The following is a 26,245-nucleotide window of genomic DNA, read 5'->3' on the forward strand; positions in this document are numbered from 1 at the left end:
ATTTTGCACATCTTTTGCTCTTAAGAAGTAAGCTTATCGGAATTGATATATGAGTGTATCTAATAAGATTTATAATCAGTAAAAAATGTATGTGTTGCACATCACTGTCACAGTATCACCTACAATGAATCGGAACGCCTATATATAAACCTGTAAATATATTATTTTATTATTTTATTTGCTTCATTTAATTTTCTTTACTATTTTTAACCATTTTAAAGTAGTTGCCTTTTCCATCGTAAATTTGTTGTGGTTTCTTTCCTTTTCTATCGACTCAGTTACAATCAGACTCATAAAAGCTTAGATCTACTGTGTAAATTGTCGTTTCATTTATATATATTTTTAAAAGTTTTACATAGTACAAACATACACAGATTCAAACATTCGTAGTCAGTCCTAAGCATTACTCCTCAAATTATAATTAGATTCTTCAATAAAGTGTTAATAATTAAATAATTAACCCGTTTGACGAAAATAACAGAATTAAAATCAAAACTATAATAGAATTCAATTTAAAATAAGCAATTAACCTGAAAAGAAATGTTTTTCCTTTTCCTCTCGTTTACTTACAGCCATCGTTTGGTTGCCTCTTTCGTTCAACACAGTTGAGTTTGTTCGTTCATTTGTTCATGCGTCCTTTCATACATAAAAGCCGACAAGTCGTCATACTATCAAAATCATTTCAAATGGAAAATATGGTATTAACCAAAATCGTTTGAAGTCGATTCACACATACAGGCACGTTTTTTTCGTCTTCAGCTTTTTTTTGGCTACGAAACTGGCGGCATTATTTTTCCCCCGAAAAAAAAAAACTAAAAACTAGAGTGTGGAAAATAAGTTGAATATGGTAGAATAGGATGTGTGAGTGTAAATGTGTGTATATTGGGTAAAACAAGGATATGGGTCGGGAGTATGATGAAAATAAAACAAAAAATTTAACAATATGGAAAAAGTTAAGTACGTAGAATGAACTAATGAATATTCTTTAAGAAGAAACAAGTGGAGTTTGGTTGTTGTAGTCTATTTAATTTTTTTGTTTGTGTTCCCAACTACTAATGCTACTGCTGTTTTTGTGAATTTAAGCTTGCTGCTACCCCAATCTGTCCCAACCACTTTTTCATTCTGGTACTAGTACTATTTCCATCGTAATTTTTTAACGTACACATAGTTGTCATTATAATTTTAAGACGCATACTTAGATGGAAGTGAAAAAAATACGCAAGTAAGAAATAGGCAGGAAGATGTATTCTGAGAACAAAAAAAAAACATATTCGCTATAAGTTCGAAGACAAGGAAAAAAGTTTGTTAGCAAGAGGGGTCAGAATTGCGACAAGTAAAGAGGAAAAAACAGCAATTTACCACATAAGTTCATAAGAAAGGAATATAACAACGAAAACCAAAAAAGCAAAAAACATACCGAGCCGTTACGTCTACAAATGGGTTTTTTATGTAAGTGTAATCCTTTTGCTTAGAAATAATGCAAAAAAGATGAGAAAGTTTTATGAGTATTACGAATCTTTGTATGAAAACAGTGGAACAACACACAAACACACATACATACACTTTGATGACGATGAGCTAAGTGCGGATGTATGGAAAGGGAGTTCTTCTAATGGTATACGGAACAGGCTCAATGGAAAAAAAAGCACATTATTATTAGAACTATAAATCAGCATGAAATGAGTGAACAAAAGAAAGTACCAATGACTACTAGAGCACAGCAGAGTAAGTATATTTGTATGTAGTTGTCGTCGTTGTTCCGAATGTATTGTTTATAAACAGTAATGGACTATTAATGGCCCTTAGGTTAGCATTTGTTGCACTTCCAGAACATGTTACATTTTAAAAGGTTTATTAATAAATTTAAATGCATTTTATTTCAAAGTGTTTTTTTTTGCGAAACTGACGACATATTAAACATTTAATCTAACAATAGCAAATGTGCTGCAACAATTATACATTAACATTTTAATATACATAATATTGTCTATTGTAAGATTGAATTTGAAAACAATATAATAAAGTCTTGTTTTGAAACGGTCACAACTGGCTATTTTTGCTCACCCAGTGGATGAAAAAGTCCACCGTGAGATAGGCCAACACGGCAGGTACTTACGTAAAGTACTTCGGCATTTCTAGTCACAACTGGCTGCCCCCCGGGCATGTTTCCTGAAAAGAGGTGTTACCAATACCTCTAGCCTGCCGGGACTATAAACTGGTGTTTACAATTCACGGTGATTTTCCTTCATGGTTGAGTGTGTTAGAGTTTACTCTAAAACATGCTCAACTTATCACAGTGGGTCTTGGTGGCCACTGTTTCGGACTACTAATTACGTCCCCTAGGTGCTGTTGCCGAATCAACAGAAGCCATCTCAGTAGTGTGGTTAGGCGACTTTAAGAGGTTCAGGAATGCACTGGGGTGAATCTTTAGATGATGAGAATGTTTGGGTACGCCCCTTCTACATATTGACTCTAACCAGTGATAGCCTATTCCTTTGTCGGGGTTAGATTGAGCTTGCTCATGACACCTGTTCTTCCACAACGGGACTACTATGGCAAGAAATTATATAGCTCGAGTGCTTGAGCAAAGTACGCGTATAATGGACCAGCATCCATATACGTAAATTGCAACCTGCGTGTAAGATACACAAAGGGGCGATGGTGAGTCGTTATATTTTTGCTCACCCAGTGAATGAAAAAGCCCACAGTGAGATAGGCCAACACGGCAGGCACTCACGTAAAGCTTTTCGAGTCACAACTGGCTTAAAAATACTAGTAAAGATTCGACATTAACATGTTTCATAAGAACCAATTTTATGAGGATCGATCTATAATTGACCCTACCCAACAACATACACACCAAAGAGAGTGCTCTCGACGAACTTTGAAAATAAGTTTGCAATATTTCCTGAAACAAGTAAGTTGGATATAAAAATCCGCAGTTTTGAGTAAAAACTATAAACAATATTTTTTATAAAGAGAAGAAACTTAAGAAAAAAATGATAATTGAATAAATGCTGAACGATATTAAAAAGGTGTTAAACTTTGTTTGTAAAATTATAAAGTTTTTAAAATTTCTGAGGTTGTTGAAGGACAACTGGACAACTTTAATATATTTAAATTTTTAACTTGTAATTCCATATCTCCCAAGTCCGCATTAGTTATACTCTAGTTAACTACAAAATGTATGTCTTCATTTACACTAATTGAGATTTTTGATTAATTTTAGTATCTTAACGTACATTAAAACTACTTAAAAATATCAATTAGTTAACTGTTAAAGAAACAGACAAATCGTTTCATAAATATCTTAAAGACCCATTAAATGAAAAAGTCTATACTTGACATAAAATTAACACATTTTAAGACTTTAAAATTTAGGAAATATAAATGAGAAAATAATTTAATATCTAAAAGGAGCAAGTTTTAAATATTCCCATTAACCAACAGCCGTTGATGAAGATGTTGATGATGAGATGACAAGCAACATGAGCGAAAACCAAAGACGCTGACTTCTAATACACAATATTAGTTATTTTCATCTATGTATTTATTTCAAAAAAAGGAAAATGAAGTAAAATATTAGCGAAATAGAAGCCTTCATAATAAAGTACATGATGTTCGAGTATATTTGTATGTGTTGTTGAACTTTTCTCATACACGCAAACACATACCCAACAAGAGACACATACTGTCACAACTTTTAAAACAAAGTGCGAACACATGGTTTTGGAGTTCAAAGTAAAATTCAAGAATTTATACGATCTACTCGTCCTTTGCGCTTCCTTGTACGTATGTATGTCCTCATCACAATGTGGCGTTTGAAAGCGAAATATCGAATACGTTAAAGGGGAGAAGAATGGTTGAACAAAAAACAGAAATAAAGAGACATTTGTCAGACTGTTGTCGTTGGGTTTTTTTATGTTTTATTTTACATTTTATACACATACTAAGTACATGTGTGTTTAGTGGTAGTATTTTCTTCTTTTGAAGTGATGAAATGTGTACATTTTCAAATAGTTGTATTACTATCTCAACTTTACTCCTTTTTAATACAAACCAAACGACGAATTCGAATACAGCCAAACAACATCTTTCATGTACCAAGCACGACTACGTCGATGTGCGTGTGCATATTTTAACTCGAAATGTATGTGCTATGGAGACGTTTTGGTAGTGGAGCCAAATAGAAAAAATGCTCTGCATAAACTTACTTACACACACACAGACATTGATACACATTGATCTAAAGCAGAGACTTTAAAGTATTAACACTTTAGTTTTTATCTATATCCTTCTCCCATATGATGTCCGTTTTATACCCACACGGTCATATATGTAGCACTTTTGGACTTAAACCATACCATAGGCTATGACCTCTATTCCCTGAGTGTTTTCATTTCTCGGATAAATGGAATTCCACAGGGGATGACCCCGAAACATTGTGTTGGGATTAGGTAAATATATTGTGAAAAATAGAGTAGTAGTTATGTTTTCATTTCCCGGGAAAATGGGATTAATTTAGAAATTTTCACGAATCCGGGAATTCTCGCCTAGAACAAATTATTAAATTTTAAGAAGGCACAAAAGTACATTGCGTCTAAAATGTTTTCCTGTAATGTATTATGTGATCCACTGTTAAATCGACCATGGAAGGAGTTTTGCCTATGAATCTGCGAATATCGGACACACGTCCTCTAAGTACCTTCGGTCTCTCCTGAACTCTGTCGAATTGTCCCAAAATATATTTTAAAGCATGCAGAATGAGCGGTTATTCTATATTGAATTAATACCAATCCTCTGTTAAATATTGGAGTACATGATCTGTTTAGTGGTCCTATGTAATGCAGAAATGGATCATATTTATTTTTTGGAAAACACCAGTTTGTAGTCTATTCTATAGTCCAGTTTACAGTCTATTCTTTAGTCCAGTTTACAGTCTATTCTTTAGTCCAGGCTATATTCCGTTCTAGACTTTAGTCTATTCTATAGTCCAGGATATAGTATATTCTATAAACTATAGTCTATTCTATATAGACTATAGTCTATTCTATAGTCCAGACTATAGTATATTCTATAGTCTATTGTATTGTATAGTATAGACTATAGTATATTCTATAGTTCAGACTATAGTCTATAGTCCAGGCTATAGTCTATTCTATTGTCCAGACTATAGTCTATTCTATAGTCCAGACTATAATCAATTCTATAGTTCATAGCCTGCATTACATGCGACCTAGTTGCGTATCATGTACTGCCATAATTTTAGCAAAGGAGTAGTTTTGGTATTACTCCGATGTTATGTATTGATTAATTACGTGGTCCTCACCTAGGACTATATGTTTCCATATATTTGGATTAGTTTTGGACCAGTCCTTTGAGAAGTACTCTTTTCACGCGTTTGCGGAGTAGTCTCAATTTTTGCAGGGATGCTACGCCTTTATATTCTAGCCATTTAAGCGCAATCAATCATAAAAAATAAACTGTTCAAAGACAGGCACATAGTATTCCTTAATTTTTAAAAAATATCAATATCAAAGAGTTCATTATTTAGATATCTGACTCGCAGTATACACACATTAACAAATACTATACATTGTACTTATTATGTGAATAATATGTTGTATTGTAGAATGTCAGTGTTAGTTGCACTGTAGTAAAATGCAGTAAAATGGTAATGAAAAATAGAGTTAGTTAAATAATAGAAAATAGTAAAAAAAATCAACCACACACACACAAAGATTCATTCAATACACAATACAACCAACATCCCATATGTAAGTATGTACAAATGCCTGGCAAGAAGAAACAAGAATTTTAATATGAATGTTTGGATTTTTATTACAAATAAACTGATGAATAGTCCATTAGTTACCAATAAAACTAACACTCTTTTGTTAGAATATCTAAGTACATACATATGTAAGCATCTGTATCTATAGAAGAGTATCAATGTTTGGGCGTATAAAAGTTCAACCAAGTCCATACAACAATATGTTCTAAACATGGTTGCATTTATACATACAAATATATATATAAGATGTTTTTCTTCCTTTTTATGTTTTATTCTAGTGCAGCTCAAAATTATTCAAAGAAAAAGTTAAGGAAGAGGTTTATTAAAATGCGATTTACATTTTAAAATGAGGTTAAATGAAAAAAGAAGTGAGTGGTAACAACATTGAACATTGTATGTATAAAAGATGATTTCTTCTTTATTCTACATGTGCGAGACTATGTACATTGCACATTTTGGTGTATCAGTTTGTTAGTGGATTAAGAATTTAAGTATTTTAAATAATGCTCGATGAATTGATGCATTTGTAGAGTGTTGATGTTTTAATAAATGTTACAATGAAATGTAAAAGTTGAACTTTGTTTTAAAACAAATCGATTGACTTATAATCCTTTGATATTTTTTACTAGTAGGGATTCCCAAAAATCCCGATATAACAAAAATTATGTTTAAAAAGTTTTTTCTTAAATCTTTTCAAAATTTTTTTAAGATTTTATAGAAGGCTTAAATATTTATTATCGAAATCACCTAAAAGGAGTCATAATTCGCATCATCGCCATCATTTATAAGGACGGTCAGTGTTATGTTTGTTGTCAGGATAGCGTCTCATTCGCACGCATTACTTGGAAACAGTTATACGGTGTTTATTACTCCGTATAACTGTTTCCAAGTTATGAGTTGTTTGCTTACCTCGTTTGAGGTTATGTTTAATTAAATTTGTAGTGACCAAATAATACTTTTGATTAATTTATTGTGTTGGCCTCCAACTTCCTATATAAAGGTATATGTCGATTGGAGGGCTCTCTCCGAAGCAACGTGAGATAACTGGCATTTTGAGTGTTTAAAAAACCGATAACAAATTATAAAGTAAAAAAAGGACTTAGAATGAAAAAATTTAATTTGAAAGTAATATTTCTTTTAAATTCTCATTAGAACAAATACCCGTAGGAACATTAGAAGAAATACCCATATGAATCCGTTGCTACATGGATGACTCTCAATTGGGACAAAGTGGGCCTTTTTCTGAAGACCCAGAAAAAGAAGTATAACACCATTTACCTAATCACAACACTAGCTTCCAGGCAGAAGTCCGAGCAATAACGGAATGCGTAAGTTGGATTAGAATACATACATATGGCGCCCACAGGGCTTAACATACAATATACAATTAATGTTATATCAGATGATAAAGTTAAATCTATGACCGTATTGAATTGTAAAAAAGCTCAAACCGAATACTCTCCCAACTTATGGGTACCATGCCACTCGGGAGTAGTCGAGTAACCTAAAGGAAGGGAGCTCGATGTAGTTAACCTGACGAACACAAAAAAATGTGGGTGAGAGAAACCCATAAGGCAGGCCCCTTAGAATACTAAAACGGTGTGTATAACCACAAAGTCTCCTTAAAATTGAGCAAGTCTGAGGTTAGTATCATGGTACATATTTTGAGTGGACACAAAGGATTACCGGCACAGCAATACAAAATTGGACGAGCGGATTCGGCAGAATGTTGAAGAGGACATTGAGACTTTTTAGCACGTTTTTTGTCATTGTCAAGCTTTCGCCAAAAAAAGATCAAAATATCTTGGGAGCAATATTATTCCGGATATAACATCCCTGACGAACAATGATTGAAAAATTCTTAGGAATTACGTCCAGGAAACTGAGTTTCTCAACATCGTACGATGGCGCATTCAGTGAATACTAAATAAAGATTTGTTTTTACCAACAAACATTTTCCATGAAACCTTTAAATCCTTATAAAATTTGGAGGAGGAATACATGTATATAAAAGTTAGTTAATTTCATCTATTTTCAGTAAGCTTCATGAGTCGAAAAAACATGTATGGTCCAAATTTCATTAAAATATATTGAAAATTTCGACCTGGTTTACATGGAAGCGTAGTCAGTCCCAGTGTAATTTGTACAAATAAAAGTTTCTTCAATTTTATCCAAATAGATCTCAAAACTTTCTTAATTTAGAGCTTATGGCAGAAAAAATAATTGTAAATATTTTTAAAGTATTTTGGTTCCAAAAAACTTAAAGATAAAATTTTCGTCATGTATAGCATTCTACGATAAATATTATTTAACGTATTGCTTTTTTTTCCTTTAAAGACGGACGGATATTTGTATCTTAATCGACTCAGAAAGTGAATTTATTTTTTAAATTTACTATTCGAGTAATCGAATGAGTCGCTTTACAATTTGTTTTCCCAAAATGGACACTATAAAATGTGCATGTGTTTAAAAGAAGTTTTTGCCGAAAGAGTGTATTCAAGAAGTTCAAAAGCCTTATTTGTGGGGTGGACAACACCCTACAGGATGAGATTTTGGCCGCTGAAGTTGAAAATATGTTACTAAATGCAAGAAGATGAACACAACATCATTGAAAAACCATTAACAATTGTATACAAAATTTTTATTAATAAAAACTGAAATTAAAAATTTTCCCTTGATCAATATTCATCACACCCTTGCAAATCGGTGAATAACAAAAAGCACAAATTCCATCATATACCGGAATATTTTTTTCCCTTGATTATAAAGACGTTGGACTATGTACTAGGAATAAATTCAATACTGATTAAAAAGAGGTTTTGTAAGTAAAATTGATGAATTATTGTAGTAAAGTGACACACATTCAAAAGTGTGTTAAATAATTTGTCACGTCTAGGTTATGCTGTAGTTGCTTAGTTCATTGAGAAGTTATACTATATTTTACAAACACTTTTATTCCTCTAGATAGCCACAATTGTATTTAATGAGATTTTTTGCAACTTAACTTTTTGGACCTTAACTTGAAAAGTTTTATTTGAAAAATGGAGCCCATAGCTCCGTTTATTGTTTTTTGAACATTGTTCTCTAAACCTACCGAACAGAGCAGACAGCAAACATATGATTAATAACAAAGTGTACGGAATGATAATGTTGTTCTAAAATGAGATAAATGAAATGCGGCATAGAAAAAGAAACAATAATGTAAAAACCGGCAAAGTTGTAAACGATTTTTACAAAAGTTCAAATAAGAGAAGGAAAGCAAAAAAATTTGTGCGAATGTAATATGTATGAAGAAAAAACCAACCAACAACAATAACAACTAACTGTCAATATATGATGTTCTCATATGAAGAAAGAAAGTAGGGTCACTAATGACAGATGTTGATGTTAAATAGTATATGGATGGAGGAGAGTGAGAGATGATGACTAGAATGAAGGAAAAGATAAAGTAGTATGGAGTAGAGTGGTGCGAAGGGGAGCCCAATAATGACATACAATTTGTAAGGCAGTATGAATGGAAATTATTAAAGTTGTGGTGTTTAAAATGTTAAAATCTATAACAGCATCGACTACAAAAGCAATAGCAGAAATACACTAAAATGAAATATTTTTACAACTAACGCAAAATGTACAACAATAAAAAACACACTCTCTAAAATAAGGAAGAAAAAAAAAACGTGACAAACGAACAAAAAGACGAACGACTCCTCCCGATTTTATTTTACATTTTTTTCTTCTGTGGTATGCTGCATTGAACTTTTACAAAGTTTATATGATGCTACATATTATTTATTACTAATTGTTTTAGAAACTATTAAACGATTCTTTATAATTGCAACTAATTTAAAAGTAAATTGAAACTTACCTTTACACAAATGTTAAAAAACTGGTTATAGTTTGCGGCCCAAATATTATTTATTTTTACTCAGTATTTCTTTAAAACTTTTTATTAATAATGGCACATTTTTAGTAGTTTTTCTAAGACTTTTGAAATTAATTCGCACGTTTTATTAAAAGAAGCGACAACAAACTAAACTCTGTCACAGGCACACATTTCAATACATTCAGCTTTAAAAACGTAAAAATTTCATTCACCGTTATTTGTGATTTTTTTTTATTTCGATTTTATTTATTCATTTATTTTTTGTGACACTTGTTCGTTTGGAATTTACTACTTTTTAATTGTTGTTGTTATTTGTGTTTAATATAAAAAACAACTACAACCACTGTAACAGTTTTTTTTTTTTTTTTGATTATTGTAACAATAAGTGAACAAATTTATTTGACATAAAATTTATTAAATAAAACACAAAATACAGTTTTATAAAACGGCAGAATTGTTTTCTTTTATTCCTCAAGAAATTAAAAAATATTTATTTTTTTCCAAATATTGTGCTTTTTAGAGGGTTTAAGTGCTTGAGAAAATAAAACCTCACCTTTCGAATAAAATCAAGAGACTGTGCAGGATTTTGAGGAATTGAAAAAAGTAAAATTTCTTCTGGTTTTATACAAAAGGAGTGTTTGTTGGTTGTAACATCAGACATGTTGCATAGGTAGCGTTCGATGTGGCTGTGAGCTACCATTGTGTAGAATAAGATATTTGATGTGGAATGTTGTTATTTTTATATGGTTGTAGTTATATATGTATGTAAAATATGTAAAACATAAAAAAATAAAAATATATAATATTGAATAATTTAGCTAAAATGACTAATATTGTAAAATAAATATTTGAGCAATTTTGGTTCCAAGGATATTTTAATTTTATTTTTTTTTGTTTTCTTATAAATTTTAAACGTTTCAGAATATCTCTCCAATTACACCGGCCAACAAATTTTTAACCCAGAGCACAAAGAATGTGTACTTTTCTAAATATTAAGCATCCTTGAATCCGAGTTTATTAATCACATTAGGTTTTTCAGATATATCGAAAATAGAAAAGCATTAAACAGTGCTCTAACCTTTATTTTAAATACGACTAATTGGACTTCAGATGATATAACAGATTTTATAAATAAAGGTATCTTCGCGCTGGTATAGTGTCTCAAATGTGCCCTAAAACGGGGGTTTTTCAAACTTCATGACACGATATCTGGAAAACGTTGGTCTCTGGGTTTCGACTTTTTTCAAATTTTGTTGGCCTGGGTTGCTAATAGGGTAACCAAAATATGCAAAAGCATATTTTTTATGGTGCGTCGTATGGACTCATGGAAAAGGTATTTATTTAGACGTTTTACAGCAATTAAATAATTTTGACATAATTGAGTATAATTTCGCATGATTTGATTTTAATAGCATATTTAGGGTATATTTTCTAGTTTTTAGAGCATTTATTACTCCTGCGCATATTTTTATATTTCTATTTGTTTCACGTTGTTTTGAAATTATCTCTGCCAACTCTTAATAATTGAAAGCTTGGCAACCATACTCTGTCGTCATTCAAATATAAGAGAGAGATGCCACACCTAACAAAACCAACTAAACAGCTGATTACTTTGCACAATTTTGGCAGTTTGTTTTGTTGTGGAAATCAGAGACTTGCGCCGATTCGGCCTAAGCCGACTAAGCCAAGCCGCCGAACAAAATGTCAAAGCCGCCGCCGCCGAAAATTTTTCAGCTTAATACGGCTTGAAAATTTCGCCATATTTTGTACAATTTACAGAACACTTTCGCTAAATTTATGGAATTTTACAATATAAAATTAATTTGTTTTCATTTAAGCAAGTTTTCTTTTATCTAATAATAAGCCGCTCATTGAAATTTGGCCGGTGTAGAACTTTACTCAACGTTCGATGTATATGCTTCGCCTCAGATATTTTCGTGTTTTACGCGCCTAATTCGAGTCGCTGCTTTTACTTCAAACCAGCTTCGTTGACGTCAACGGAGCTACACCTTTTTACATTGCTGGTATGTCATACCGTAAAAGGCTAGGATATCGAACGTGTATTTTAAATGGGAAGTGCAGTTGATGTCAATTCTGCCGACTGCGAAAAGAAATTCTGCTAGAATTTTTCGCGCCAAACAGTTTTCTGCATTTTTTATTTGCAAAAAAATCTGTTGCAAAAATCTAAAATGACAGAAATGATATTCTCCAAATAAAAAAATATTTTTTTACTAACAATTGAAATTAATAAGATTGTATGCTATACTACTATACCGAGGGTCATTGTGCAAAGAAACAGCAAGTGTTGGGTTTAATTTAGTTAAATTGTTAATAACTATGATAAAAATGTTTTTCCAGGCGGGGTTTATTTTCGTTTAATACCCAAAAGTGTTTATTGAAATCTAGATTTGGCATATTTGTGAGATCTAGAAGATTAAAAAATGTAAGTAATGGTGATAATTAATTATTTATTTGTCTAAAAGAACGTCTTTCTTTTCAAGAAAGAGGAGGCATCATGATGGTCTCCTGGAAGAATGCCCACATAAGAGTGGCAATTGTATACCTCCCTAGTCACCTAGGCGGGTGGTGGTCGGTCGGCTAGTGGTGACATGGTATATTATCACCTAGAGGCAATGGACGGAAGCTGATTGCCGTATTCAGGGACTATTTGAATTTTCTATTATAATGAACCTAAAAACATAAAACTAAGCAATCAGGGACTTGAGTGAATGAAAATTTAAACTGGAGTATTTCTGGTAATTTTTCGTTATTTAACTGGTACTTTTTGAATTTCCTAAAATATTGAATATATAAACATAAAATTAAACACGCAGTATCCTAAATTTATCTCGCTTACGTCCATTTTGCAAAAAGGGCTCGATATCAATCCAAATCTCTATAGGCCATAATTGACTCTGCCCCCTTCAATAATTGATTTTAACGTTTTCCACATTTAAGTCCCTAATCCGAAAATCACGGTGACGTTCTTATTAATCTAATGATCAAAGTCCATATATATATGTATATGACCACTTCCGAAATTTGCTTTTTTACGACAAATGATTTGCCGAATATAACTCTTACTCCTTACTTATTTTAATCATAAAGAAATTACGGCTAAAATAGGAATAGTCTGCCTTTAGAGTTGCGAGTTTTCAGCCACTCTAATAATGTTTTCAAAGTGAAACTTTTGGAATATTTTTCAATCTCTTTGTGATCCCTTTAAATGCTGTTGTTCTGGAAGAACTTTAACATCCATGTAAACATTTTGGGTAATAAATTGGGGGACTACCAATGAGGGGAGCGGAACCTCCCATATGAATTAAATACAAAAATTCGTTTATCTGGGAAACTAATAGAACTAAATTCTTCAAATTTTGCACGAAGAACTTTAATATTCATCTGAACATTTTGGACAGCATACTGGGTATAGCTAGTAAATAAACAAATAAAATATCTTTGTTTTTACGTTATTGATAATTTTCTTAATGCAAAATTTTTTAGAAACTGATTTTCTGCAAGATGTTTTATATGGAGGATAGGGTTAAATATCGGCAGATCCTCGTAAAACTTGGAGAAAGGATTTGTTTTTAATTTTTAAGAATTTTTTAATCATCCCTGCATAACTTCTCACACAACTTTTGAGCTTGCTCTGTTTTGTTGTTATAAACAATATATTTGCTTCCAAAATCCCACTTTCTAATCTCTCGGATTCAGTTTTTATTTAAAATCGTTGAAAATTTAAAAACTTAGCGTTGTTGAAAACTTAGCCGGCTTACAGTCGATTTTAAACCGCCGCCGACATATTTAGTGTCAGTCGCCGCCGCCGTTAATATTTGTCGGCTCAGGGCTCTGGTGGAAATACATTTTGTATTGCATTCAGGGTGCACTTATAAGGTGAAGTCAATTCTACAAAAACAACAAAAGTAGATACTTCTGTCAAAAAATGTACATGTTGCCACCGTATTTTTTTTAATTTACCTTACAAAAAGACAATCCCACATGCCCAAAAATCTCTTCACGTAAAGTAAATATGTATTATAAGATAAAATTTATTAAAAATTATACATGAATTGAAAAATAGAATATTATTTATTATTTACTTATTAAAAAAGTAAATAAATTATCAATTAAAATAACAAAAAATTAGTATTAGATTACAAAATTGTTAGTATGTAGTAGCAAAAATACAAATTATATACATATTATTTTTTATCAGTCAATATTTGGAACTTATAATACCGTGTAGGTCTCTACCATTGTCGTATAAGAAATATAGAATGATCCAAATGTGACCAAACCACTACCATGGAAAGTTGTTAAAAATTAAGATACCCTATAAGAAATGAATGACCGAAACTAACACATACAAAATGATTTTACTAACACACATGCAACATTTTTTTTATAGAATTGTCGAAAAAAAAATTTTATGGATGATTCCATCAACAATGACAGTCAAATGATCGGTAAAATGACCGTTACTGGACCCAATGTGTGGTATAGGGTTGAATTTGCATATGAAAGAATGAAACAACTACATTTTGATTAAAATGTATTAAAATTTATATTTTGATCAACAATGACAGCCAAATGACCGATCAAATGACTGTCACTGTGTTACAGAGTGGTATTTTTCGTCGTTACAAATTAATTGTTTCTGCGAAAGCCAAAGATCAAGAAGCGAAGAAATAATAAAATTACAAAGTCTTTAGATTATTAAAAATAAAGAGAATTATTATAAACTAAATTTTAAAAAAGTTCAGGAAGTGGATTAGAAGATAAACAATTCGGAGTTTAATCAATCAATGGTAACATAAATATGTACTTATGATTTTTATATTTCGATATTTATGAATACTTATGTATTTCTTTACAGACAACTTATTTCCACAAATTAATAGGAGCATCAGAGGACTTAAGATTCTGCGTGGTATGTAAAATGGTGAAAAGACTGGTAATTTATGTATATGATTACTATATTAATAAAATTAACAATATATATATATTAAAATATCAATAAATTGTGTTTTATTATAAATTGGTATAGCCGTCAGATTTGACGGATATATTCATCAAGTGTGATTAGTCAACAATGACCGATTAATGCATCATTTTTTTATTTGTTAACTGTGATGGATATATCCATCAAGCATGATTAGTCAATCATGAGTAATATTTATATCATCCATGAGTACTAAACAACAAAAGAGTGAGCAGCTCAAATATATGTTTTAAAGTCGATAGAATTCATAAGTGCGAGGGTGATGCAACATCACATGTACACAAATGTTTCCATCACTTTTTACATATTGCCCTTAAGAAAGTGATGGGAGCTTTGTTCTACGCAATGATGGGTATATTCTCAGTAGTGCCAGTCAATTGACCGGTCAAATGACTGTCACTGTTCTTATAGGGTATCTATGATAAAATCAAGTTTTCATAACTTTATTTACAATTGTGGGATGTTTGTACTCTCAATTGATTAGTAAAAAGTTCCCTATAATTGATAAAATAGATACATATTTAAGACAAATAGTTTGTGCAATTTTTGAGTATTTCGCATAAATTTACTAGGGATTAAAATTAATATAAAATTTATTTATTAATTGTTTGTCCTAAAAATATAATGAAATAAAATAAATGGTGTACTTTGACAGTTGTATCTACCTCAAATAAAAAAAAAAATGAGTGATCAGCTGTTGAATTGACTTCACCTTATGAGTGCACCCTGATTGCATTCTTCGACGCAAAAAGCCGCAAATTTTTGTTTGAATTGTTTTTGATTTGCAAATAAACAAATTAAAATCGATTTAAAACGTGCAAAATACATTGATTGTTTTCCATTTAAACTATGACTGGTGACAGTGAGATGCGAAACAACAGTACAAGTGAATTAAATGGTATCATTGATGTGGAACATTATCGTAAATTGGTGAAACAATTTCTTGATATGAGACGATATCAGACGGCACTCTTTTGGGCCGAAAAAGTTTGTTGTCTCAGTCAAAATGATCCCAAGGACGTATATTGTCAGGCACAGTGTATGTTTTTGTTAAAGGAATATCATCGTGCTGCTCATACCATACGTTTGCACAAGTTGGAAAAGACTCACATACCTTGTTATAATTTACTGCTGGAGGCTTTGTATGAAGCTAAGGAATTTAATGAGGCTATTGTTGTTATTAATACGGTGGATATAGAGTATTTGGCTTCATCTTTAATAAATCAACCCTTAGATGGTGGTGGCATGGAACAGCCCAGTATGTTATTTGGTGAAGAGAGTGTAAAAAATGTAAGTTACTTAATAAAAAATGAAAAAAATCGGTTGTTCATGCAGAATATTATCTTCTTTTTAGGAAATTTTAGCTTCAATTAGCTTTTTAAAAGGTAAAATATATGAAGCTATGGATAATCGTGGCTTAGCTATGGACTATTACGTGCAGGCTTTACACAAATCGGTATATTGCTTTGAGGCACTGGATGCTTTGGTACAACATGAGATGTTAATGGGCTGGGAAGGTAAGATTTTATTTATTATAGAGAAATTTAGTAAATTGAAAGTTTTGTTTGAATACCTAGTTGCTTTTCTTATAAATTCTTACTAATCGCTTAATGATACTGCAAAACGCAGAACGCAGTTAATTCCCTTATAATAAATTGTATTACAGAGAAATCCGGCATAATTTTTTTTGGTTCATATTTGATACTACTTAGCGTCCATATATAACCGCTTTTAAAAAATCGGTTCTCCATCAACACATTCCTTAAATATATCTAAAGACAAAATTCAATTAATGCTTTATTAAAATAATGGTGTAGCGTATCATATCAGATGGTTTTCAAAATATTGTTATGGCCACCAAGTAAATTCTAATTTGGATTTTGCTTTATATTTTTTACAGAAAAAGAATTAATGCAACACTTACCTCTGGAACAACAGTCATCAGAATCTGATGCCAAGTTGATAACCAAATTATATGAAACACAATTGAAGAAATATTATGAATCTATAGGACCAGTAAGTTAAAATTTGTAATACATAATATTTATTGATATTAAATATACGTAATTAATTTCTTCAGCACACCAATGCCGAAGAAACACCGATAGGCAATGTTGGTACTTTCAAATCTATTAAAGAATTAACAGAAAAAATACAAAGTACTCGTGCCTCGGATGCTAGTATACATAAAAAAGTTTTACCCAAAATGATGACACCCAAACAAAGTCAAATAATGTCGCCAGCTAATAAAGTATTAGAGGATTTAAAAATACCACCTTTCTCCTTACAAGTCAGTTTAACACGTGCCTCCTCCTTAATAAATGACTCACAACGTTCTCATATGGAAACACCGGGTAAAAGTCGTTGCAAAGATAACGTTGATACTTCAAATGCTTTAGCTTTGTCGTCTTGTATGTCGCGCATACAAAAGAGTACTGATGTAATGGCTGCCGAAGCGGAAAAACTATTCTATGATTGTGAATATAAAAAGAGTTTTAAAATTTTAAATGAGTATGTTATATAAAAACAAATTTTTTAAATAACTAATTACTTTTTTAATAGGTTGCTTAAAATTGATCCCTATCATAATGCCGCCTTAACACTACAAATTGGCTGTTTGGTGGAATTTGGTGATTCCAATAGTAAGTTAATTATGTAACCTATTAGGATTTATAAATATTTTTTTTTGTACTTTCCTAGAACTTTTCTATGTGGCTCATAAACTAGTGGATCGTTATCCCGATAAGGCAATTTCTTGGTATGCTGTAGGCTGTTATTATGATCTTATAGGTAAAAGTGATCCGGCAAGACGTTATTTATCGAAAGCCACATCTTTGGATCGTTTATATGGACCGGCCTGGTTAGCTTATGGTCATTCCTTTGCCAAAGAAAATGAACATGATCAGGTGAAAAAAATTATAATAAAAATATAAAATTATTTTTTAAAATTTTTAAAATTATTTCTTAGGCCATGGCTGCTTATTTCAAAGCCACTCAACTAATGCGCGGTTGTCATTTACCTCTGCTTTATATAGGTGTTGAATGTGGTTTAACTAAAAATTTAGAATTAGCAGAGAAATTCTTTTATCAAGCCATGTCTATAGCTCCTTTAGATGTATTTGTATTACATGAGTTGGGTGTTATAAAATATGAATACGAGTAGTAAGTTATTCAAAGTAAAATCAAAATAATAATTAACATTCATTTATAAACCTTTTCTTATATTGCATAAAGCTATGAAAGTGCCGAAGAAGTATTTCGCACCACAGCTGATATTGTGAAAAGTAGAGCTCAACAAAATAAAGAAGAAGTTTCCTCCAGATGGGAACCTTTATTTAATAATTTAGGACACTGTTGTCGTAAAAATAAGAAATACAATGAAGCCTTGGAATTCCATCAATATGTAATGTCTACCTTAGCAATATTCTCTCATTTTTGTCCTCAACATAATAAACTATTTTTAGGCCCTGCTTTTAAAACCTCAATCACCTCAAACATATACCGCTATTGGTTTCATCTATGCCCTAATGGATAATCTCGAAGAGGCCATTACATATTTCCACAAAAGTTTAGCCTTAAATCGCGATTGTATTGTAACCTCAACCATATTAAAAACTTGCATAGAAGATTTTATGGATGAGGAGTCGGTAATGGATGAAATATATGGCAAATCTTCATGGAACAGTAGCAGCAGTAGTTCCTCATATCCTACAACTAAAAATGCCAATCTTTTCCCACCTATTGAAGAGGAAGAATCAGCAACTATGAAATTTACTGGTATGAAACTAAAATTTGATGATGAAGATATTTCAGCAAATTCAGATGATATTGATCCGAATCTTATTATGGCCATGAATATGGACATTTAAACAAGTATTGGCTGATGTTAGAGTGTAAAGGGTAAAGGTACGAATTTTTATTTGTTTTATTTTATATGTCTGTATTTATTGTATTTAATAAAATATTAAGAATTCCTTAATTTTTGGAAGAAAAATATGAATTTACATGATCAATGAAATCAGTTACTTGCGTATGTATGTGTCAACTTAGAAAAAGCGTGTTAGTTAATTAATGGTACTTTTCAGTACTTGAAACTTTTAAATTTTAATACAAAACTATTTCTAAAAAACTTAACCAATTTCTCTTGAAGTTGATATATTGTGGTATTAAGTTAGATTCCAAACATATTATTTATATAATTGTGATACTTCTTCCTCCTTGCCGCATAATTAAATAAGTCAATTTTCCAAAAAATCTTGTTTCTCAACTTCTTTTTAAAAATTGTTTACAGAAATATCATCAGAAAACTTTTCCTGTAGTTATTTCTAAAAATAATTTCAAAATTAAAGTTTTAATTTAGAAATCTTTTTTTGAGAAATATTTTTGATCGATCAGTTTTATATAGAAGACTTTGCAATTACTTTTTACTAGACTTTTCCATAAATAAACTATTCAATCGCTATTATTAAGAAATATCAGTTTTCAACAAAAATTTTGATTAGTTTTCTGAAGATTTGTTTGCTTTGAAAGATCTAACTTAAAAATTGTAAATAGTAATTTACCAAATACTTATTTGAAATCACAACTAAAAGTCGGCATTTTTTAAATTAAAAGAATCTAGCATAATTTAACAATTAGAAATTAGATAATGAAATATTTTATTTAAACTTAAAACAACTAATAAAACAAAAAAGGAATAAAAATATTTAAATGAAGGTCAGTAAATAGTTGTTTTTAAAAGTAAAAATACAAAGTAAAGAAATTATTTACTTATTTAAATACTTTATGAACGATAAGAAAGTTCAAAAAAGTAAACGTTTATTTATCAAGTGTGGGAAAATTAAAAGAAAAAAAAAATATGTACATTTTAACAAAAAGGTGAATTTCAAAAGAAATTCAGATAGTAATGTTAAATAGACAATAACTGGACTAGACAACCCGCTGTGAACATATAAATAGTCAAATAAATTGGGTGAAATGTGCAGAATTCAATTAAAGCTGAGAACTACCTTTGGGAAAAACAACTTTCTTGGAATCGACTAAAACTAAAAATTAAAAAACAGAACTCCTATCAAAATGTTTAAGCTCTCAGCAATTTTGCTATTTTTGGTTGTGGAACAAGTGTTTAGTGTTCCTTTAATACCTCAAATTGGTGACGAAGAGGAAATGGTAGAAGTAGTTGGCAATACTTTAACTCATGAAGCACCGCATTTAAAGGATGTAATCGATTTGAGTTTCTATGGCTCAGCAATTTATGGCGATCCCGATGATCAGTATACGGCTCGTATGGTGGCAAATTATACCCCAGAAGCATTTGATGTTAATCCAGAAGAATTGGGTACGTATTTGGAAGGTGATATCTTGATACCTAAAAAGAAGATAACCATGAAAAATGGTCTAACTTCACAAAGTTCTCGCTGGCCTAAGGGTATTGTTCCTTATGAAATTCGTGGTAATTTTAATGCTCGTGACATGTCTATTATTGAGCATGCCATTAGAGAATATCATCGTCGCACTTGCATACGTTTTGTACCACGCAGCAATGAACAGGATTATGTTTCGATTGTTAGTGGCAATTCGGGCTGTTGGTCTTCGGTGGGACGTGTTGGTGGTAAGCAAGAAGTGAATTTGCAATCTCCTGGTTGTTTAACTAAACCTGGTACTGCCATACATGAACTTATGCACGCTTTGGGTTTTTTGCATGAACAAAATCGTGAGGAACGTGATTCTTATGTGTCCATTCAATATCAAAATATTCAACCAAGTGCCATGTCCAACTTTGATAGAGCTGCTAGGACCATAGCGTTTGGTATACCCTACGATTATGGCAGTGTTATGCATTATTCAGCCAATGCTTTCTCCACTAATGGTCGTCCTACTATTGTTCCCATGGTAAGTGAATGTTTTTCCAAAATTCAATTTACTATTTGTAATTATGCACTTTATTTGCAGCAAAACATGGGTAGAGCTAGAATGGGCCAACGTGATGGATTCTCTGCATTTGATGTGGAAAAACTAAATCAAATGTATGATTGCGGTTATGGTGGTGTTTCAGCACCTGGTCCAACTCCTGCACCCATTCCAGCTCCTGCCCCCATCCCAGCTCCTGTTCCCGTTCCAGCTCCAAACCCATTACCCGCTCCTGGCGGTCAAGGCATTGACAACACCATAGTTACCAGTTTCGTTAGTGGTTTATTGAGTGGTTTAGGTTTAGGCGATGATCCTTCATCTTGAGCATTAAAGAGGAACTTATGAAACGTTTCATTCTATCCATGACACGATATTTGATAAGCATTAATCATTTATTATTTATTTCGGCATTTTTTTAGTGACGTAGGCATTTTATACCAAAGTATTTAATTTTAATTGCAAATAAAATTTATTATTTAATAGTTTAGAAAGCAACGAAATTGATTTTTTGTTTGTTCTTTAAAATATATTAGTTTATATTAAAAGTTCAATTTTTCATTAACAATTCGATTTTCGGTGACAATTTAAGTTTTCACTACAAATCCGAAATTTCACTGAAAATCTAATTTTTCACTGAAAACTCAAATTTTCACTAAAAATATAAATTTTTCACTAAAAACAGATATTTTTTGCTCAAATTCAGTTGTTCACCGATTAAATGTTTTCAAAATTCTGTATTTACATTATTAAAATTTGTAATTTGTTTTAAAAAAATACAAAATATCGCTCCAGTAACTTAGTTCCCTAATTTGAATAACCTTCAATTGGTTTTAATTTTACAATTAAAAACTCGTGTAAACTTGTTAAGGGTCGTGAGATATATGACTTTTGAAAAATTCCATACCAATAACTCTGGGAAATGCTTGTTTATTTCTTAAAAGACAAACAACACCTTGTAATTGAACTTGAACTAAAGTAATGATAAATTCCCATAAACCTTTAACCGAACAAAACATTTCCGAATTGTTAACATCTGTTTATCATCTGTATTTAGTTTATGACTCTTTTGATATTAGTGAATGAATAATTTCCTAAAAAATATTATTGAAACACTTGTAAAACATGTCTTAGTTTAAAAAAAAAGAAACAACAATACAAAATAGCCAAAAGGGTGCAGGAGTCAATAACCTTTTAAAGCAAGTTAACAACAACACTCAAGTTTATTTGAGGTTAAGAATGCCAAAAAAAAAAAAAAAAAAAAAATAACAACAATTTAAACTGAACTGATTTAAGAGAAATTATGCATTAAAACCACAACAAAATTGAAATAATAATAATAATTATATGTATAAAAATAACAAAATACTAACCAAAAATAACTAGAACAAATATTTATTTAAATTAAATGTTTTTTTAACGGCTGTTTAAATAAATAAAACATAACCACGATACTTATATGTAGTAGATACACTGTATGAAGGTTGTTGTAGGTGCTTTTACACTCTTTGGGCCAATGCTCCTTCTTAATACAATGACTACGAGTAGTAGTGCTAAAACAGAAGATAGACATGCAGACCGAAAGAATGAAAGACAGACAGACATAAGTACCTGCTGATCACAGCAGTAGTATTCTTATCAGACATTAATTGTTTGAGTTGGGATTGATTGTTGACTTTAAATAGTGACGTTGTCTAGAATCGAAAAAAAATCAGAGGGTATATAAATTAAAGTAGACAGTAGTAAATACACTTTAGTTGTGGATTGAGATTTTAAAAAGAACATTAATAAATTTTATATAATACCTCTCTTAACAAGCGCAATAAAATGGATTATAAATTAATATTATTGGTAACCGTGTTAAGCGTTTTGTGCAATAATGTTCTCGGCATACCACTTACTTCCGGTATATTTAAAGGAATTCTCAAAGACTCTTCGGATGATGATTCTGAAATAGTTGAAGTGGTATCTAATGAACTTCCCGAAATTCAAGATCCAAATTCGATTGATTTAAGTGTTTATGGTGGTTCCTTATATGGTTTGCCAGATTTTAATAATACTGGTAAATTATTGGCCCAGTTTAAACCGCATGAAGCTACAGTGAATCCTGAGGAATTGGGTAGCTATTTGGAAGGTGATATTTTAATGCCACAAAATGCAATTACTCTAAAGAATGGTATAACTTCAAAAACTTCCCGTTGGCCTAACGCAGAAGTACCGTTCGAAATTGCTGGAGATTTTACTAAAGAGGAATTAGATCTAATAGCTTTTGCTATAGATGAATATCATGCCAAAACCTGTATACGTTTTATACCTCGCACTTCAGAATATGATTATATTTCCATAGTTAGAGGTAACTCAGGTTGTTGGTCTTCCATTGGCCGTGTAGGTGGTAGACAAGAGGTAAATCTACAAACTCCTGGCTGTTTGACAAAACCGGGTACCGCTATACATGAACTTATGCATGCTTTGGGTTTCTTGCATGAACAAAATCGCAAAGAACGTGATTCATTTGTTACTATACAATTTAAAAATGTGCAAAGAATGGCTGTGAGTAATTTCCAAAGGATGCCAAATACTGTTGCCTTTGGTGTGGGCTATGATTATGGCAGTGTAATGCACTATTCACCGAATGCTTTTTCCAGTAACGGACAACCTACAATAGTAGCTAAGGTAAGATTTTGTATGTGTGTGTTTTTTTAAATTTCAACAGGACCAGAAGGCAAATTCTGGCTTCCAAAACAATCGAAATCTTAATAGAATTTTGATCGCTCTGCGAATTACTGATTTGTGATGAGAAATCAGTAATTGGAAATCAAACTTAATTTTAGTTAATTTAACTTGATTTCCTTTATTACATTATTAAGATATAAGTGTTAGTTCGTGATCGATAAACTCAAAAACTAACGACTTAAATTGAACAAAATATTTCGTAATTCAATTTGATTTTCTCTAAAGATCTCTTCTAAATCGTACAACCTTTAGACAATCTAGTATAAATTGTCTTTTGAAGATAGATATAGGAAAACTTGTGTATAGAAAGTATACTAATAAAAAAGATTATTTTTTTAAACTGACCTTTGTCCTTTTCACCGCACTTACTTAACTTTCTATTTCCTTGTTTAGAAACCCGAAGGAAGAAATGTAATGGGACAACGTGATGGATTTTCACCTTTGGATATTGAAAAAGTCAATCGTATGTATAAGTGTAAATCAAATCCTAAACCAGAAGAGCCACCAATAGAATTACCCGAACGGGTACAATCGCGTTTTCCTTTTGTTCAAAGTTTTACCAATAATCGCTTAGGTGCATTTATTGGTAATATTTTTACCGGTTTCAATAGATTAGGGTAAAACAGTAAATTATTAAGTTAATTTTAAACCACATAATTCATTACAAGTGCTTTTGTCCAACAGAAAATTGTAAATATTTCCATAAATTTCATATTCATTTAGTTTTAGTAGTATGAATATATAAAATAAAAATAATTATATGTATTAGAAAATCTAAAGATGACTTAGATCCTTAAGGATTGCAAATTTTCGTTAATATTCAAATTTATCAGATTTATAGATTATAGAAGACTAATCGAAGTTAAAATTTGTCTGAACTTTTATTAGAAATGAACCTACATAATTAGTTTGAAATTATTCTTGATCTAAAATAAATGTTGTGTCAATGAAACTATTTTTAGATCTAGTTAAGGCATGTATACGATTATAATTTCAGAAAAAGTATTTGAAAAGACATTTTACAGAACACAAAAAAGCTTTTTTAATATAACAATTTTTTTAACCTGCATATTTTATTAACAATTTAACGAAATTAATAAAAGTCTTTTAAATATTAAATCTAATAAGAAGAAGATCAAACATTATTACCATCATGGATAATATTGCAAAGAAAAATTTCCTTGAAATCTATCTGTCAAAGCAAAAAGAACTGGGCAAACGGCAACGAGAGTACAAAAAAATTCTATCAACGAAATTGAAAACCCGCAAAGAGACCATTATCGAAGCAAGTTATCAAAATGCCATCGAACAACTCAAAATGGAAAAAGATGATTTGAGAGCTCAGATATGGGTGGCCAATGGCATTACACATACAAGGGACAATAAACGTTCCCTTAAGAATATTAAATGTCATGTACAGTGTCAGGAGGCATTGGGTGATGATACGCGTAAACTTAAAGTGGCTATAGCTAACTTGGAGCGTGAGATAAGTCGTGTTAATAAACAGGTGTATGATCTTAATCGCAAAACAGTGCCTGAAACTCAACATCAGGCTTATGTAGCTAAGGCAAGAAAGAAAATGATGATTCTGGAAAATCAACTAGAGGTTGGTGTCAGACGTGAATGTGGTTTTGCAGCCGCCAATGCTCAGTTGAGGGAGGAACTTATTCAGATACTTAATCATAGAACATTCTTCAATGATTCCTATACAAAATTGGTGCAAAAACTCAATAGTGATAAGAAGTATCTCATAGATTTAATTGAATATGCTTTGGGTACTTTTGATAATTGTATCGATATTTATGAGAAAATCGATAACATTATGAAGAGAGAAACCAAAGAACGAGATTTGCGTAAAGTGGAAATGCAGGGCATTATGCGTAAAATAGCAGCCGATGCCGATACCACAGAATTTATGGATACCAAAGGAAAAACTAGAGTACTGGCAGATTTGCAACCCAAAGAGTATGCTCGACGCGAGAAATTCCGACGTGAACACACAAAGAAAATTAATTTATATAATAAAATACTGGAGAAGATTCAAGCCTATACACAAACCCAAAATGTTGAAAAGGTCATTGAGAAGTTTCAACAACAAGAAAGTCTTTACTATTCCTACTTTAACTATGCCAATGAGCTAAGTTATCACATGACACTGCTCACCAATTCGGTTAATCGTTTGTATAGCGATATAGATTCTTTGAGAAAATCGAATGTTCAGTCTTTACAAGATCAAACCGAAACCATAGAACGTTTGGAACAGACCTTGACGGAGAAGCAAAAGAAAAATGAAGAATTGCAAAAGGTTCGCGAAGCAAATGATCAACGCTTGGAGAATCTCTTGCAAGGTATTGAAAGCTTGTTTCACATGTGTCACAGTGATGCTTCCCCTCTTATGGTTTTACTTGGCAATCATACCCATGTTGATTTGGTCAATGTTCGTCGTTTCCTAAAAATCCTTGAAAGACGAGTTTTCGATATTACCGCCAGTGTTTACATTCTGGAGAGAAAGGATGAGAGTAAAGCTTTTGGTGATTTTATTGTGAAACAAATCGAAAAGATTTGCGATTGGCCCACAGATATTAATGAGATCGTTTTGACTCAACAATGTCCCGAATGTGCTGAAGGTGAGGCTTTCAATATGGATGATTCGGGTGATGGTGGTGTTGTTGTGCATACTGTAGAAGAGGCTAAAAGGAAGTTGCATGAAAAAGTCAATCAACCAGAAATGCAATATCGTTTGCACAGCATTAGTCAATGTCGTTTACCCCGTTCAAGAGTTTTGGCAGCTAAACGATTTGTTTAAAAGTAAAGCGATATTAGGAAGTTGCGACTATATTTTGTGATGTATATTTTGTGTTAAATAGAAAGAATCCAAAAAAAATTAATAGTTTATTATATTTTTATTTAGAATTATTAATTG

The 26,245-nt window shown here is 31.4% G+C and overlaps 5 protein-coding genes across 7 annotated transcripts in view; 4 read left to right on the plus strand and 1 right to left on the minus strand.

The window, feature by feature from the left end:
• The window catches only part of LOC119602608 (cytoplasmic polyadenylation element-binding protein), a 69,431-nt gene extending 59,165 nt beyond the window's left edge, over positions 1-10,266 (minus strand). For both annotated transcript variants that reach the window (XM_037954221.1, XM_037954211.1), the window contains exon 1: positions 9,660-10,266. The gene's annotated coding sequence lies outside the window, so the exon portion shown is untranslated. The remainder of the gene's footprint in view (positions 1-9,659) is intronic.
• A 5,135-nt stretch (positions 10,267-15,401) lies between these two features.
• LOC119602538 (cell division cycle protein 16 homolog) lies at positions 15,402-23,734 on the plus strand. 2 transcript variants are annotated; one of them, XM_037954129.1, is made up of 10 exons: positions 15,402-15,972; positions 16,037-16,199; positions 16,583-16,698; positions 16,763-17,193; positions 17,245-17,324; positions 17,383-17,588; positions 17,651-17,844; positions 17,917-18,085; positions 18,147-18,588; positions 23,716-23,734. In XM_037954129.1, exons 1-9 carry the CDS (start codon positions 15,532-15,534, stop codon positions 18,549-18,551), a joined length of 2,205 nt encoding a protein of 734 aa, XP_037810057.1. In that variant the 5' UTR covers positions 15,402-15,531; the 3' UTR covers positions 18,552-18,588; positions 23,716-23,734. The 2 variants fall into 2 exon arrangements, with proteins under 2 accessions (XP_037810057.1, XP_037810048.1); XM_037954120.1 differs by lacking the exon at positions 23,716-23,734 and having other exon boundaries at positions 18,147-18,661.
• On the plus strand, positions 19,534-21,087 carry LOC119602561 (high choriolytic enzyme 1-like). The gene is made up of 2 exons (XM_037954146.1): positions 19,534-20,574; positions 20,635-21,087. Exons 1-2 carry the CDS (start codon positions 19,759-19,761, stop codon positions 20,914-20,916), a joined length of 1,098 nt encoding a protein of 365 aa, XP_037810074.1. The 5' UTR covers positions 19,534-19,758; the 3' UTR covers positions 20,917-21,087.
• On the plus strand, positions 22,417-24,019 carry LOC119602512 (zinc metalloproteinase nas-1-like). Its single transcript, XM_037954083.1, has 2 exons — positions 22,417-23,262; positions 23,716-24,019. The coding sequence occupies exons 1-2, from the start codon at positions 22,417-22,419 to the stop codon at positions 23,941-23,943; spliced, it is 1,074 nt and encodes a 357-aa protein (XP_037810011.1). The 3' UTR covers positions 23,944-24,019.
• Positions 24,020-24,333: 314 nt separating this feature from the next.
• Positions 24,334-26,188, plus strand: LOC119602551. The gene has a single exon (XM_037954140.1). The coding sequence runs from the start codon at positions 24,476-24,478 to the stop codon at positions 26,126-26,128; it is 1,653 nt and encodes a 550-aa protein (XP_037810068.1). The 5' UTR covers positions 24,334-24,475; the 3' UTR covers positions 26,129-26,188.
• Positions 26,189-26,245: the final 57 nt, after the last annotated feature.

This window comes from Lucilia sericata, unplaced genomic scaffold (genome assembly GCF_015586225.1).
Source record: "Lucilia sericata isolate MDLA Ls3-8-SP2 unplaced genomic scaffold, ASM1558622v1 Contig000007F_arrow, whole genome shotgun sequence".
NCBI lineage: Eukaryota > Metazoa > Arthropoda > Insecta > Diptera > Calliphoridae > Lucilia > Lucilia sericata.